Source organism: Protopterus annectens, chromosome 17.part0, assembly GCF_019279795.1.
Source record: "Protopterus annectens isolate FY-2018-M chromosome 17.part0, PAN1.0, whole genome shotgun sequence".
Lineage (NCBI taxonomy): Eukaryota > Metazoa > Chordata > Ceratodontiformes > Protopteridae > Protopterus > Protopterus annectens.
Window position 1 is genome coordinate 582,345,194 of NC_056751.1, and position 18,090 is coordinate 582,363,283.

General features: G+C 37.0%; 1 protein-coding gene across 1 annotated transcript in view; it reads right to left on the reverse strand.

Annotated features, from left to right (window-relative positions):
• Nucleotides 1-17,680, reverse strand: part of LOC122791693 (NACHT, LRR and PYD domains-containing protein 3-like) — a 504,613-nt gene extending 486,933 nt beyond the window's left edge. Inside the window, exons 1-2 of the mRNA XM_044059586.1 lie at nucleotides 17,599-17,680; nucleotides 12,261-12,347 (exon numbers count right to left, since the gene is read on the reverse strand). Coding sequence (XP_043915521.1) covers nucleotides 12,261-12,347; nucleotides 17,599-17,669 — 158 coding nt within the window. The 5' untranslated portion in view covers nucleotides 17,670-17,680. The remainder of the gene's footprint in view (nucleotides 1-12,260; nucleotides 12,348-17,598) is intronic.
• Nucleotides 17,681-18,090: the final 410 nt, after the last annotated feature.

An 18,090-nucleotide genomic window follows, 5' to 3' on the forward strand; every position in this document is an offset into this window, starting at 1 on the left:
AGAGTCAGAGAGAAAAGGCACCCCTGTTTGATTCCTTCATTTAATTCTATCCTTTCTGACAACCTCCATTAACAAATAACCTAATCCAGTGGTCCACATACAGAGTCCTTACTCTATTAAGCAAATTTCCTCCCCCAAGAATCTGCCACATCATATTAAGCATAACAGAGTTTTATAACTAAAAGCTCATTGCAATCCTCTTCCCCTATTAAAAATAGGTGAAACATATATTCATGCTCAGCTTTTACAGTACATCACCTAAATTCAAATAATCTGCTGACCCCACCATGCTGCATTTCAGGAAGCAGCTAGTTAGCAGCTCATAGCCTTAGACATCTGCACTAACCGCCAGACTGTTATTGGTATGGTATGTCCATACACTTCTGAGCAAGCCCAAAAGCACACTAGCAGATATCAATTGTCTATAAAGACAAATTTACTTTTACAAACCCTATTTTTGTATCCTCTACTACTTTCTTATATCATTCTCACAGTTTCATACTTCTATTTCAGTGTGAAATTGGGTTCATGGGTTCACAACTAGTTAACAGGCATGCAGTCCATGAGACCACTGATGAGCCTAGCAAAATCTCCCAGTTACCCCAAAGCAAAGGACTTCCTTAAGCTTACACAGTAGATAAATGAAGGCTGAGGGAATCAAACCCTAGATAACAGGAAGCAACTCGTTAACAGCTCATGGCCTTAATCCTCTGAACTAACTGGCAGAAAGATATTACCATGCCAGGTGGAGCTCAACTCCACAATCCTTGACTCAGGACGACAATGCCTTATCCATTAGGCCTCTAGGCCTGATAAAGTATACAATAACTAGGGGACTTGAACCCACAACCTTCACTTCCCAAGGCACTTCAGTTACATGCTGAGCTACAGCAGCACAGGTGGTATCTTAAGTGGCTTGCACATTCCATTTCATCTTTGGCAAAGCTACATATACATGTTTTTTTCACTGAATCCATTGTCTTACTGTCCTACATCATTCCATTAAGTAACTCCATCAGAACCTCACTCAACTCCAGCTTGATTATTTTAAACAAATACCCAGAGAACTCCCCTGACCCTCTCACCATATCAGACTTCACCCTCTAAACTGCTGCCATTAGCTCTGTCTTACCTGCTGTCCTTTGCAGTATTTCTAAATCTTCTCTCCCCAGTAATGCCCCTCCCACTGACAAAATGCACCCTCCTTCAAAGACATGTCCCTGTACAAATTATCATAAAAAATTCTAAACATCTCTATAAACCCTTTATTACTCATAAACTGAGCCCTTGTTTCAGAACATACTGCTATCAACAACTCTCTGATCTTTAATGTGCCACACCAATAGCTTGGTGTTCTAATCAGCCCTTGTCCACCATCTAGAACCTTTCTTTCCCAGTTTTGCATCTGGCATTCTCTCTTCCAGGTCCTATAGCTCCTCCCTCATTACCAGATGCCAACTCTGAACTCCATCTGTCTGTCACTTTCCTACATTATGACAGTTTTAAGTTCCTCCTCCTCCTCCTTCACCCTAACCAAAGCTTTATGCCTTTGCTACTTTCAGCCTTTATACGCCACAATCCCTCCCCCTCTAGACCACCTTAATACCACCCAGTTCTACAATCCCTACCATATTCCTCTCTCCCATCTTCTCACTGGATATCAGTTTCACTATTTCTTTCAGCTACTTTATATCAAAATCTGCTTTCTGCTTACCTGGACTCCAGCTACACCTCATTCCTGCTTCTTGCGCCTTGCATGATTTAATGTTCTGATATCTTACTCATGCCTATGGCACCTTTTCTGTATACCTCCAGTTAACACTCATAGCTACATATAGTGTCCAGATCTTTTTTTTTTGGATCTGGCTTCTTTAATTATGTGACTTATCAGTTAATAACAGGCAATATTAGAAAGGGCAAGGATTTATTAACAAAATGACACTAAGGCTGTTAAGGTAGAATGTCCTGCAGTGGAAAAATGAATCACGGTTTGCCACTTATTATTCACATTTTCATATTTGTGATTATACTTTTATAACTGAGAGATATACATGCTGTTGATGGGTGTTGTGTGATATGCCATAGTGAGAGACAGGAAAGTCATTGTTAATGTTCATTTATATCACACTGTACTTGAGATACTGCTAGTTGTCTGTTAGTAATTCTGAAAATAAGCAATAATGGACATGCTACACCTAAAGAAATCCCAATCCCTCCGAGCTACACGCTCTAGGGACCTAAACCTTGTCACCACAATAAACAGGACATGCTGGAGGGATAGATTCCTGTCCCAGAGACTTCCCATACTCTGGAACAGGCTACCCATCTATGTCAAGCAAAGTTCTTCATTAGCACTCTTCAAGAAAAATTTTGATGAGTGGATGGGAAATAGGAAATACACCCCGGGGATCACTTCTGTGTCTCTGCTCGACAGTGGCACAGAAAAATAACTTTCTTGGGTGGCGTAAGTCAGGGAAACTTGTTGGCTAGGTTACATAGGCCCTAGGGCTGATAGCCTAGTACCTACCTATGAACCTATTCCATATATATTTAATATTTCAAAAAACAAGTTACATACAACTGATAAATGGCATCGAGTGAAACCTTAGATATTGTTGAAGAAAACTATTTGATATTTGCATGTTAAATTGCACATCTTGAGAGATATTCAGTGTTATTTATATTGCTAATTATATAAAGCATATGTTTTCATGTTTCTATAAAAATCAAAATAAACGTACTCAGAGAAGAATTTATTGCTGTTATGTGAAAGCTTATGTCAGGTTAACCAAAGTGTTCTAACAATGTATGTCTATGTTGGACATTTTCTGAGATATGACAATTTGTGAAAGTTTAGAAAAAAATATAAATGGGTTTGTGTGAATTAATAATATTTTATAGTATACATGGAAATGCTAGGAATGCACTATTATCACCACAAACAACACTTCTTACTGGTAGCATTGCTATTTGTACAGTTTTAATAGCTTTTATTGTTCACAAAATATTCACATTTGTTTATCTTATGCATTTGAAGTTGATTTTTCAAAAAATGCTCTGAAATGCAAGGATGTGTGCATAGGCTGCTAGAGGTGTGACATTCCACACCATGTAGGTGTTAATGAGCTAGACTATACTCAAATATTTATAATTTTTCTACTTTCCTTCCATGGCATAATCCAATCTACTGGCTTGCCCACAATCATCTTACCAGAATGAAAATTGCCTCTCCATCTCTCAGTGTTCCCTCTAAGTATTAGTCCATCCATCTTTTTCCATTCACTCTGTCAACCATGCATGACCCCTACTATGAAACTCTACTCTCTTAAAGTACCTGCTCCCCTTTGGCTCAAGCACAAATTTAAAGTCTCCCCCAAAATAATTTTATCACCCTCTTTTGCCCATTCAGACCATAATGTGAAGAAGAAAACCTGGGGTCTAGCTACCCTTCCTGGATACCTCTTTGTACTCTTTGTAGTTCATAGGTTCATAGATTAGTACTAGGCTAACTTCCCTTGAAAGCCATTTTAAGCCTAGCCAATTATCCCTTGTGAGACTCAAACCCTGCACCTTGTGTTTGTAAGGCAAACACTTTAACCATTAGGCCACCCTAGTCTTTGAACTATCCATGTTGTCTTCTCCCATCACCACTTCCTAACTTCACAATGTAATCCTTCTTGTATCATAGTGTCAGGTACCCTTTTTCCACTCTCCTGGCATGGACCCTACAATCACCAGCACTGTAAGTTCGAACTTGGAAGATCGAATTTGGATAACATCGAAACTTCAAAACAGTGAATGTTTTTCCCAGGGAAAAAAATTCACTGTTCCGAAAAATACACACATAACAAAATCACACCAAACACCTTCAAAACCTACACTAAACCTAACATACACCACTATCTATGCACTACCCTTAACCCAGCCCTAACCCTAAAGTCCGTCACTACCACACACTTACCTGACCCACGCCCTAACCCTAAAGTCCATCACTATCGCACACTTACCTGACTCGCGCCCTAAATCTAAAGTCCGTCACTATCGCACACTTACCTGACCCGCGCCCTAACCCTAAAGTCCGTCACTACCCATTTGTACACTTACCTTGACCCGGTCAGAAAATGCCAAAGCCGCAGAAACGGCCAACTAAATTCTTTCCCTGGGAAAGAATTCGTCTGTCCGCGATTTCGACATTCTCACCTTTCGAACAACCATGTTTGACCTTCCAGTATTCAGCATTCTTAATGTTCAATTTTGCGATAGCAACCCGTTTATTTGATCATGGTTTGATGCTTCTTACATTTTAACACCACTCTGGGAGTATGTACAGGTTTTTAAATATTTTTATATGTAATTTTTGAGTCTGACCACATGGGGTCTGGCATTTTGAGGTAATTCTGATTGTTTAGTCTGCCTCTAGGTATCCCACAATACAGTGCTTGCCTGAAAAAAATTACATCACACAGGCCTCTTTCTTCCCAAAGCTCTTGTCACTGCATTTATTTTACATGCATACACTGCTGTCTTTCAGTCAGTTCGTTTTAAGTAACATTTCATGCCGTTCAATGACTACTTAAAACAAACAGTGCAAATGCCATATAACAGACTTTCAAAGTGCTTTTTACTGCTGCTTCTGTTTAGAATGGTTAAACTACATTTTTTGTGAATCCTGAATTGTACTACTTTGACTCATCTCCCATCCCCCTTCACACCTTACTTCCCTAGCTGTTGAAGTGCTACAGGTAATTTAAGCTGTTACCTGCTATAATTAACAGTGCACAGCAGGAGACTTGACTCATGTACTGTTTCCTTGTTCTAGCATTTACTTTCTGTATGGGTAGGGAAAGAACCAGGGAGCTGTGACATCACAGCATGGGTGGCTTTTTAGGATGATCATAATGATGTCAGTTTGGGGAGGGAACTGGCCAGAAAACTATCTGTATGCAGTGGCCTTGATGACATCAATGAATTGAAGACTGCAGCAAGCTTTTCCCAGTGGGATAAAAGTTTTTTGAAAGTGAAACCACCACAGTACAGTAAGGTACTGTTCTAGTGGAGAAGAACAGTCAATTTAAAATATTTTCAATGCTGTGTTTTTGTTTATTCATTTCACGGACAGTAAATAGGGAGAAAAGGGACAGAGAAGTTGAGCATTTAATAACAGAATCCCGTTGTTGTCCTTTAACCTACATAAGACTGCATTAAGTAATCTTGATAAGAGTCTACATATTTTCTCTCAAAGTACTAAGGATATCTTAGGATAACCTTTTATAGTTCACCTTGGCAGGAGGCAAGACTAGCTTGGACTTACCCGAAGGTCCATGACTGAACCTTCAAAGCAATCTCTCAGTACAAAATATACACTTGGAATTTTCAGCATCGAGATTTCTATACTCCAGATAAATTGGCCAAAATAAAGAAATGAAGCAGCAACTGTATATATTAGAGATGTGAAAGAAATCTCAAAGCAGACTGGAATAAGATTGTTAAATATTCTTTTACTTAATAATATTGAAAAAAAGATTCTGACTAATGATAAAAGAATACTTTATTTCTTTATGTTGGTCAATTTATCTGAAGTATAAAATGCTCTATGCAGAGATTTTACTTTTTTCAACCAGTTTTTAGCTATTATCATTTTGGCTATGGCTAATATAATCCAATGGAATGTTAAATCATAATTTAGCTAAATTAAACATATGAGTTAATGAAATATTATTTCATTGGAATACATATTTAATAGCCAGTATCCTCTTCTTTGGTTTATATTAGTCATAGCCAAGACAATAATAACATTTGTTAAAAAAATAAAACCTAAATGTGTTGAAATCAATACTATAACTAATAAAAGTGTACAGCACATTTTAATTTTTAAATTCTGGCCAAAAGTTTTATCTCTTTTAAAGATCTATGATAATGATGACTTAGAACTAACTTAAATAACATTATTTACTTGTCTTTGAAATAATAATAAAACAATGGAATTATTAAGAAAAATAATATTGTTAAGGAAAATGTGTATAAACTGTGAATAGTTTTAGTCAATTTATTTTATAGAAAAATAGTTGTGATTTAAGATAATTGATATATATATATATATATATATATATATATATATATATATATATATTATTTGTAAAAATATATATGAGCATGTTTAATGTATTAATGGAATTTTAATGAAAATATATTGACTTTTTTCAAGAATTAACTAATAAAAAACTAAAAAAGGAATCTATCAAATGTCCACCCTTTGTTCCTGGCACAGAGTTTCTAAATTATTTTATGAGGGGTTGAATACTACCATGTGATACACTGATCTCACCCTATTTAAACTGGGTGTTTGGCTGTTATATCCTTCTGATAATGAAGTACTTTACAATAAAGATAAAAGTGCTTAACATTTACTTTTAAAGTTCATTTGTGATTCCACTGTTCATAGTGTTTTTGTTGCTTCCTGAAAGATTTGCCTCTGGTTGAACCTTAAATTTCTTTCTGTGGACTTCTCAGATGACTTCAGTATCTTTTAATTTAAAGATGGAGGCAGAGCTTCCTGTTTTCTCATTGTGATGACCTGTCTGAAGTTTTTACAGTGCTGACAATCTTCAAACTTGTGATCAGGCCCAAGATAAAGCAAGCATTTTAAGTGAAACTGTTCATAGGTTCATAGATTAGTACTAAGCTAACTGCCCTTGCAAGCCATTTTAAGCCTAGCCAATTATCCCTTGTGAGACTCAAACCCCAGACCTTGTGTTTATAAGGCAAACACCTTAACCATTAGGCCACCCTTGTCTACTGCAATCACATTTATTCAGACTTTAGAAACAGCACTATTCAGATAGTAAAAATAATAACATTTGAAGTAAGACATGAATGAAGGAAATGCAACTGCTGAGCAATAAATACCTTAATTTCATTTGTGAGGGTCTATATTAGAACACCGAACATTCAAAATGTCGGGTGTTCTAATATCAACCCGTTTTCAGCGAACCCTGAAAATATCGAAGAAACAGAAAACCAAATTTTTTCCTAGGGAAAGAATTCGGTTGTCCGTTTCTGTTGCTTTGGTATTTTCAGCGCTCTGGTGGAAAGTCACGGGTCGGGTTCAGGTACGTGTGCGATTGTGTGGACGTGAGGGTTAGGGCGGGTTAGGTGAGTTAAGGTTAGGGCGCGGGTCAGGTAAGTGTGGGATTGTGTGGATGTGAGGGTTAGGGCGGGGTAGGTGAGTTAGGGTTAGGGCGCAGGTGAGGTGACTGTGCGATAGTGACGGACCTTAGTGTTAGGGTTTGGGTTAAGGTAAGTGGATAATTAGTGGTGTATGTATAGTTTAGTGTAGGGTTAGGTGTAAGAGTTTAGGTGTATGTGTGTGGATTGCTGTTTGTTTGGTGTGCTTGTGTTGTGTGTATGTGTTTTGGAACAGCAAATTTTTTCCCTAGGAAAAAATTTGCTGTTCTGAGTGTCCGATGTTTTGAATTTTCGATTGCTAGGGTTCGATATTAGAACACTCGACATTTTGAATGTTTGGTGTTCTAATATAGACCCATTTGTGAGCACAGTGAGAAGACACAATTAGAGCATGTACCACTCCAGTGGATAACAGTAAACAAGCATACATGCTGTCCACTGCCCTTTAAATCTTGGTCAACCTCCAGTGATTTAAGCATTACCTTGGGACCTATCTCTTCAAGTACAGTCTTCAGACATTTAAAAAATAAACAGTATTTATTTAATGTGTATCAGTTAACATATAATAATGCTAATAAGTGTAGAGTACAGTTCTTTGTCTTGATAATTATTTGTTAATATATATTATGATATTGTCTGCATGATTTGCATGGTATAGCACGTATCTATTTAATTTCTTAGTTTTTATTTCTGATATTTTTATTATAAGTTCATAGCTTTAAATAGATCCCACTGGGCCCTCTTGACTTATGCTACATAAGTACATACCTACATCAGCAGATATCACCACAAGGCTTCATTGATTTACACAAAGAAGGTAAAAAGTCAGTGCATGTCACATGATGGGATTGTGATCTTATCCTAAACAAAGAAGACAGACAAGGTACCTGATTTGCTAAGGAATTTTCTAGCCACAATTACAAGGTACAACAGTTCTTAAGTCCTCTCTCTAGTGTGTAATATTCTGGTATTGACAAATTAACTTGATTTGCTATTAAAAACAACAGCAACAACAAAATGAGGCTAACACACAGTCCTTGATTCCAACAGTGGTGGTGAAAAAGAAATGAGGTAAGTGGTACCCTCTCTTCCTGTTGAGGACTATGTATTTATGACATATGCAGTGTCCTATGAAGAGGATATTATGTGCTTAAAGAAGTCTGTCAGATGGGTGATTATTAATGCTGACACTTTCTAATTATTAATGACCTGCTACATTACACTTTCATGACGATGCACCTATATTTTATGTTACAGTATGATAGGGAGGAGGGAAACCAGAGATTAAAAAAGAACTGACTAGCTTAGTGGTTCCATGACAAACCATAGTTCACCACTTGCTGATAGATAACTCTTATCAATTTCACTCTTTAGGCTCACAGCTGGCAACATGCATGTCCACAGTTAGTGATAAAATACAGTCCCAGCAAGCCAAAAGTAAGTAGAAGAATTGAGTGATGCTCTACCCTTGTATTAGTATCATTACTAACTCCCAAGTATCATAAAATCCTAACACCTTGTTACCTGTTTACATGGCACAACAGAATTAAAGGTTGAGAATAGGACATTAAAAAGGAATAATTAGTAGAGAATATTACATATTGCATGATAACTATAAGAATCAATCAGAGGAGGTTAGAAAGGATTGGGAAGAGAAATTGGATAAGCAATCCACAAAGAAACAATGGGGGGATATATGTATGTCTCCCAAACATGCAACAAAATCTAGAAGATTTTGGATCTTTGCTTGGAAGTATTTAAATGGGCATTTTTATACCCCAAGTAGACTGCAAAGAATTTTTCCTAAGGTAGACAGCAAATGTTGGAGGTGTAATTGGGAAGAAAGCTGTAACTGGGAACATGTTTTCTGGGAGTATAATGAGTTGGCAGACTTTAAAGATTCCCTGCAGACTGCTGTTGGAAATGCTGGCAAAGCAAACTGGTGTAACTACGGAAATTATTTTTTTGAGGTATAAAACAGAATTGGAATTCCCCAGACATAGTGAGTCTAATTATGATGGCTGCCAAAAAAGCAATTATTAGAAAATGAAAATAAAAGTCTAATCCAACTTTACTAGAAGTAGCAAATATAGTAACAGAGATAAAACAACTGGAATTGTGATATTTAGAAAAGGGTAGGAGCAAATTATATAGGGATAATGGGATGTGTGGGGTCAATACATGCAGAGGAGGAACAAGGTTTAAAAGAAGGTAGGATCTGAATGAGCTACGTAATGGCCGACTGACAATGACTGGATATATTAAAAGTGATGTATAATGTTTGCAGCTACAGTTGTATCGGCATGGTTTGTAATATGTAATGCTTGCAAATGAGATTGTGTTGGGATGGTTTATTTTAAGTTTGCCTCTGTCATACATGATAATTCAATAAAGACATTTCTTGTTTAAAAAAATAAAAAAGAGTTAAAGGTTGGGCAAAACAGAAATATGCCTCATCTGCGGCCTACATACTAAAATTTCAGTGTGACTTTACATATTATCTACCCAACAAGATATACCTGAAAATAACTTACCTCCAGCTATCAGACAGGGCCAAGTCTTGAAAGTGCTGTCAACAGTTAAAAAGTTCTACATCAATGGGCCCTGACTATATCCCTGGATACATCTTAAATAGTATGAAGCATGACTTAACCAACTCCCTAACAACACTGTTCACGTTCAGCCTCCATACAGGTTTTGTAACAAACAAATAGAGTACAGCAACAGCCATTCCCCTCCATGAAGGAGGACCTTCCATAGATCTAGGCAACTACACACCCATAAGTCTGACCAGCCTCATAGGAAAAGCCATGGAAAGGCTTATCATGGAAATAATCAGTAATGATATTGGGAACCTCCAAAAACTCGATCAATCTCAGTTTGGACTTGTCAAGGGCAGGACATGCTTACTCGCCCTGAAGGATTTCTTGGAAAAAGTCACCGAAACAATGGATGAAAGTAAAATGGAACACACCGCATACCTTAACCTGGTCAAGGCTTTCAACAAGGTGGGAGGTTGGCATAATGGTTAAGGTGTTAACCTTACAAACACAAGGTGCAGGGTTTGATTCCCACATGTGGTAATTGGCTAGGCTTAAAATGGCCCACAAGGACAGTTAGTCTAGTACTAATCTATGAACCTATGAACAATCCTCCACTCCAGCATAGTAGAAATGCTAAATAATCTGGGAATAAACCCCTATATCACCCAATGAATTGCAAACTGTCTCACAGATACAATGTAGGACATCAAAATAGAGGCAACTACTTCTACAAAGAGACCAGTCACCAGTAGAGTCCCCCAGGTTTCTGTGGCGGTACTCTACTACTTGGCATCTACCTCTCTGAAGTAAAAGCCAATAACAAAAAGATCAGGATGGTTAAGTTTACAGATGACTGCAAGCTAGGAGCAGTTATTAAATCCCCAAATTACTTAGTTATCCTACAGGAAGGTTTGTCCCAAACAAATAACTTGTGCTAGAATCATGGACTGAAACTAAATGCCAGAAAATGCATTATTATATCCTTTGGGAAGCTACCTACCATGGGGAACTAACAAACTGACAATACACCCACAAGAGTTGACCCAAGTGTTCTGGATTTGCGAACTTATGTTGACAGTGACCTAATTTTTGAATAATGTGTCCATTGTCATAAAAAACATCCTTCTGTATTGTGCAGCTTATGAGCTTATGAACAAAGGGATTGTGACTAAATCTAGAGACATCATTGTTCACCTTTACTCAGCCCTCAATAGATCAGTCATTGAATATAATGCCCTTTTTGGTACGTATCTATCCAAACACATGCAAAAACTGGAATGTCTACAGAGATAGCTTATTAAATGTATACAAGGCCTAAACAAATAGTCTACATGGACTGTTTCAAAGCCCTGTCGCTATACTTGGTATACTACAAACTGTTAAGAGATGATCTGTGTCTGATAAATAAGCCATCCCTGACCCCCTACTGATGAACATAGTACACATCAGCAAGTCAAACAGCATAATAAATACTTGATCCAAGCAACTAAACCTCTTCTACAAAATCAACAGAATGGTTTGGAGAGGCAGGTATATCTTTCTGAGAATACTACTGCTCTAGAACTGATTCTACATCCACATAAAACAAAGCTCATCCATTTCCACATCCAAGTGCAACTCGGACCTAGATATGGGTAATAGAAAATGTATTCCAGGACTGCCCCATACTACTACTAATGGACAGAGACAGCTCTTAAATGCTTTATCACATGCACGTGTCTCCTCGAATTACCTATGTTATGATCCCAGTTATTCACACTATGGAAATATATAATTATTAACCATAGCATGGGTAAGGCCAAACTAACACTACATGAGATAGATTAATTTAAGCACCAAAAGAGAAACTGGCTAGGCTTAAAATGGCCCACAAGGGCAGCTGGCCTAGTACTTACTTATGTACCTACGAAACAATGCTGATTGTTTTAGATATGTGTAATTCTAGCATGGTATAAATACTGTATAATGTACTTAAATTGGTTAACTCTTAAACTATATATAGCCCAGTGTTATGTAGTATATTTTTATTGTTGGCTCATGCTAATTGCTTATGAAAATTATGCAATGTGGAGCTTTTCTCCCTGAGTGTTGAGTGAAAAAGTGCCTTGACTAGTCAGTCTTTTCTAGTAATCAAAGGCAAGCAAATAAATAACTAAATATACGTTGGCATATTTGTTTAACTCCATAAAGTCAGACTAAAAAAAAAATCTATATCTATACATGTTTGTTTGTGTCTTTCGGCTTTTTCTGGTTAGGGGTCGCCACAGCGGGACTCCGGTCCGCTAGTAATTGGCAGTTGATTTTTACGTACTGGCTTGCCAGGCCTGACGCACAGCCTTCAACGAAGGTACGCCCATTCACGCATGTCTCCACGCAGAAGACGCTCTAGCTGAGAATCGAACCAGACAGCGTCTTACTGTGAGGCGACAACGCTACCGCAGCACCACCACCGCGGATATATATATATATATATCTATATATGTATACTGCAGTTCACTTGTTTAACTCCATAAAGTCAGATGTTTTACTTACTCAGTAATCTCAAGTTTACAATATGAGCTCTTCAGGGCCTTTGACAGAGACTTTATTCCTGAATCTTCAATGGTGTTACCACCTAACCTAAATAAAAATGATAAAAAAGATAAACAATTAGACACTGAGCCCTGTGTGATGTAACTTCACTAGCTAGTAACTTTATGAAGTGTCTTCCATAGGTCACTATAAAACACAAAGGACACCTCACACTATAACTTTTAATAAGTGATGGAACTGTGATTATGACAAGTCTTGACTCCTATGACAACTGAAAAAAACAGTTCAAAAGTATTTATTTATTTAGTTATTTACTTGTTAAGCATGTAAATACAATAATTTTATCACATCCTCTGTTAGGATCTCAGGATAGTTTATCACACCAACAACATAGCTACTAACTGCTGACATTTATCAGTTACAAACAAGCATGATTAGGAATCCATGAAATAAGTAACCAATTATGTAGGATGGAGAGACTCAGAACACCCTTTCCATAAATGGGAGCAATCATTACAAGGAACAAGGAGTGATAATGTAGGAAGAGGCAAGCAAAGTGAAATCAAATCCCAGATTCAGAAGAAATTTCGGGAATTATTAACTTTATCAGGTACTTTTTGTTGCACTGCTGCCTCTCAAACATTACCTCTACAGCCACATCCATTTGTTCCCCATCACTGAGGCTAGGACCAGTTGTGGCTCTGCTGTCATACAGGAAGTCATATGGGATTTTTTCCATTTTCTAGCCCTATGTCCCTCCTCACCCACCCTTTGGCTAAAGTAAACAGTCACAGATGTGAGATCCTGATATGTCTTCCTCTGTCTGGTTGGGCATTTCTTCACACATGTGATGAAGACTTTTACACAAGCTTGTCTTTCTTCATATATGCCATCCCTACAGGAGATGGCTAATTTTCACCCCCTAGAATGGGTGAGCAAGCACTGGTGCTACATTCCTACCCACCCTTGTTAAGCTCTCCAGAACCTGGCTTTCTAAGCAAGCCCATGCCAACTTGGTCACAGTCAGGGATTTATCTCTTTGTGTCATTTATTTTTTATTTATTAATTATTATTATTTATTTATTTATTGACACATTGATTGGGAAAGTCGATTGGGTCAAGAACCCATTTTCAATGGAGGCCTGGGGAGAAAAGGTCCACAAACACTTTAGTATAGCAAGAAACATCAATTACAATGAAAAAAAGTGATGATATATGATAATCACAAAAATATAGACATTTTCAATATAATAAAAGGTCACTCATTATAGTAATAAACCTGATAAAATATAACAATCACAGTAAAGGCATTTTAGATATTGGAAACAGAAAGCAAAAAAAAAAAAAAAAATGGTAGAGGTGCAATCAGCAAAAGGCAAACGTAAAATACACATTTCTTAGCCATCTGATAAGGATTGTATTTGAAGTAGTAGTAGAAATTATATATAGAGAGGGGTAGAAAAGGTTATGGTGGCTTGAATTTTGTTGTACAAAAGCAGGGTGGGGTTGTTCAGATAATGTTTTCTTTTAGAGCAGATTTAAAGGCTTTTAGTGAGACAAATTGCGTGATGTGTAAGGGAATGGCATTCTATAGCTTGGCAATGCTATGGGAGAACAGACACTCACCATCTCTTTTATTAGGTTTGGATACAATTAAGACATATTTATTAGTGGATCTAAGCATGTGGGTTGGAGTGCATGCTTGAAGAAAAGAATGGAGTGCAGGGAAGTTATTTGGTTTAAATAAGTTGTGGGCAAGTGTAAATTGAGTGTAATGTAGGTAGTGGGGTAATTCAAGCCAAATGAGTTGAGAAATAACTTGGCAATGATGTGTGTAGATGAACATGCCAGAGGCAAATTTAGCTATTTTATAGTAACATGCTTGAAGCTTATTATAAAGGGTTGAATGGCAATTGGTGAAAATAGGACTTCCGTGGAGAAGAGGGGGAATAAGTAGAGTGTTGGCCAGTTTTACTGTGGTGTCTTTGTCAAGCTAAAGTTTATGATGGTAAAGTTGACATAGTTTAAAACAGGTTTGCTTTACTGTGTTAAGAATATGTTGTTCAAAAGTGAGCCTACTGTTGATAGCTATACCTAATAGTTTTGATGCATTCACTAGTTAAATCTCTGTCTTGGGTGAAAAAGTTTTAAAGTCTATGTCTGGTGGTTTTGTAGAGAAAAGTAGGAGTTTGGATTTTTTTGGGGTTCAAAAAAAAAAGTCACAAAGTGTTTTGCCTACTGAGTTCACTCTAGCAAAGCTGAACATATGAACGGTTTGACTTGAGTACTTTTGAACATTTCATAGGTTCAGGTATGAGGCTAGATGCACTTGTGGCACATTTTAAGCCTAGCCTATTTCCTTTTCAAGACTGAGAATCAAACCCAGGACATTGTGACAGTGAAGTGTGCACTTAACCACTGAACCAACCCCCAACCCATTATACCAAATCCAATCCTCCTTCTTCTAATGGCACTTCAGCTGTTTTTTTTTCTTTTTTTAACAAACTCAGTTGTATCTTGCATTTACCATCAGTTTCAGAATTCAAATTTAACAGACAAACATTACATTTACATATTAAATGGTTCTTCCTTTAAGAGACACTGCAGTAGAAGTATGTAAGCAAGTTTGTGAACAAAAGTAGGGCAATTTTTTTGTGAAATCACAGAGATTTCTGAGTATGCAGATAATGACAATCTGAAGTATATGCAGGCTTCTAAGAAATGGCACATATGGGGATCTTTACCTATGTCTCAGGGCCCCAAGTCAACGAAAGCTTAATTTATTGATTTTAACTCAAGAAAAAAAAAAAATATGATGAAAAAAACAAAAGTGTTTTTTCAGTTGGGTGGGCTTACCTCACACCCCCCCATATATACACACACAGCACACCAGTTCAACACAGCATACCAGATCACAGTTGTACAACCGTGAAGATGAGAAACTTGTAAGAAAAAGGAACTCCCTGCTGTTGTGATTTTTAATTATAAACCAGCAATGATTTCCTATGCACTGGGAAATTAAACACCACCAAATGGAACTTTGTCAAGTTGTTTCTTGACGTAGTGTAAGGACTGCATATTAAGGAAAACTAGCATTAAACTCCTCTGGCAGTTAATGCAGAGAACTAAAGGTTCATAGGTTCATAGATTAGTACTAGGCTAACTGCCCTTGTGAGCCATTTTAAGCCTAGCCAATTATCCCTTGTGAGACTCAAACCCTGCACCTTGTGTTTGTAAGGCAAACACCTCAACCATTAGGCCACACTCCCAACTCCCAGGTCTAAGGCTAAGCTGATAATTAGCAGCTTAACTGGTACAGTGGTGAATTCCTTCCACATTCATTTGCTTATTGTGTGACTCCGAGCAAGTCACTAAATCAGACAGTGCCCCTAGGTCACCCCTTGAAAGGGGCAATTGCATTTTTGGCAGTTAATGAATCGTATACATAAGTGTTATAAGCATCTTAATAAATGCATCATTTTATGATTTTTTTGGGAATTTTATGGACAAATTAAACACAACTGTGTGTGCTTGTGTGTGTGTGTGTGTGTATCTGCTTTGCTCATGAAATTCTCAGAAAAGTATTCGTAAGATGCATTTACTAACACTCACATATGCACACACACACACACACACACACACACACACACACACACACACACACACACACACACACATATATATGTGTATATTTACATTTATCTTATAATATGCTCAATATACATATATGGTTACATATTAAAGTCTGTTGAATGGCCAGGTTGCCAGCGGATGCTTTTGTGGTGTAGGAAGTTGTAAAAAGCACTCTGTTGCATGCAGGATTAAATGAATGGAGCAATATTGAATGTTGTTTTAACAGAAGAGATCTGCATGCAGCTAGTATTAGTGGGAGTTGATGGTAATATTGAAACTTTCTGGCATACAGAAAGTTCTGGTATTGAGAGAGAGAGTTTCTGTGCAGCTGTTTGTGGGTTAGGATTAGAGTAAGGCTAGGAAAGGGGACAGATTTTGTAATGTGCATGTGTATTGCTGTATGCAAAATGTGTGTTTGTTTTATTTAGTGATTCTTCTAGGGAAAGGGTTTTCAGCAATCTAATGTGTAGGGCTGGGGTTAGGGGCAAGGGTAGGGTTAATGTTACGGATAAGAAACATGAGTAAGGGTGAGCAGGATACCACCATGCAGAATGCATCGAGTAGTTTGTGATTTCTTTCTTTTTGGTTCACCCATTGCAAAAAAGTCTGCTCAATTTCCTTTTGCAGTTGTTGCATTTTGGTAAGAGTGTTGTTGGTATACTGGCATTGATATAATGTGTACTGATGTTTTTGTATATCAGTGTTTAATACAGTACACACACACACACACACACACATATATATGTATGTGCGTTTGTGTTTTCATACTTACATGCAACATACAAATAAACACACATGCATCTGTACAGAACTCTGCATGCTTTGTGGTCAGAAAACTGAACCACAAAAGATGTAAGAATATTTCATTGGAAAAATGTTGCCAAAAGCAATATTTTTTTCAGTTGTACACATAGAGGTTGTAACACTTCATGCCAACACCAGTACTGTTTTTAGTCCCACTTGTACAGACTTTTTATTGCATACTGCCAACTCCATGAACACTGTCTGCAGTTTGGGGAAAAATGTAATTTTACCCTTCTTTCACCCGTTTCAGATTTCCTACTACAACTGACAAATTAGAAAGGAAACATTTCAGTCATTTCTGTGTTGAATTCTGTAATCATGTCTAGAGTAACAGATTTGCCATGATTCAGAAAATCCTCCAAAAACATCCTTTTAGAATTCCTGTTCCATCCAGTGGAACTACAGCTGAGCAAAATGCTGAATATGTCAACAAAGTAAAATAATAAATGTGATGTATCATAACCAATATTAAGGCTAATTTATTATATGTTATTACAGTGTTAAGTCATAACTATAGATGTTAAAATAATTATTACCTACACATATAACGATAAGGACTATTCCTGTCACATTAACCATATGATATTGTAGTTTATGTGCCAGAAATAAAAATAACATTGTTAAGAAGTTCATTAAACATTTGAGGAGGGTGAATTTAAATATTCTAGCACTGCATAAAATTATAACAGCTGAAAGATATGCTCCATAATATCAAATAATAAAAATCAACTATGATGCATTTTCTATACTTTAGCAATTGTAGCATCACACCTACATTTTAAACTAAAAAAAAGGCCTAATGTTACCAGTGATCATTACCTTCAGAAAATAAATTTATTCCTTGTTGGCCAGAATTATATTACCTGTCTATGGTACGTGTGACTAAATAGCAGTGACTTACCACAGTGTCTTCATTTTACAGTGTGTGTTCTGAAGGGCCTTTGACAATGATTTCATTCCAGACGGTCCCATGCCAACAGCTGTGAGGCTGAATATAATGAAAGACGTGATGTAAACATATGAACATCTCATTTGTATAGCTTACCTATAATTAATATGCACTTGTCAATGCTGCTGCTGAAATTAAATGTTTCAAGTTATATGTAGCACTAACATACAATTTATAGATGATATTTTTCAAATCTTGGCAGTTTTTCCCCCAAACAAATTGCATTTTTGGGTCACAGAATTGCTTGTCTGTGGCCAGAGGTCAAAGCTGATTTCTAAGTGCTTCTTATATGACCTAAGAACAGAAGTTATTTATATATAGGTCATGCAACCAAAATATACAGTTGGTTGATTAACAAAGCTCTATAGCCTGATACAGCCTAATCTCGTAGAACATACATTGTACAGTGAAAGGAAAATGTAAATTGGGTCTAAAATGCGTTTA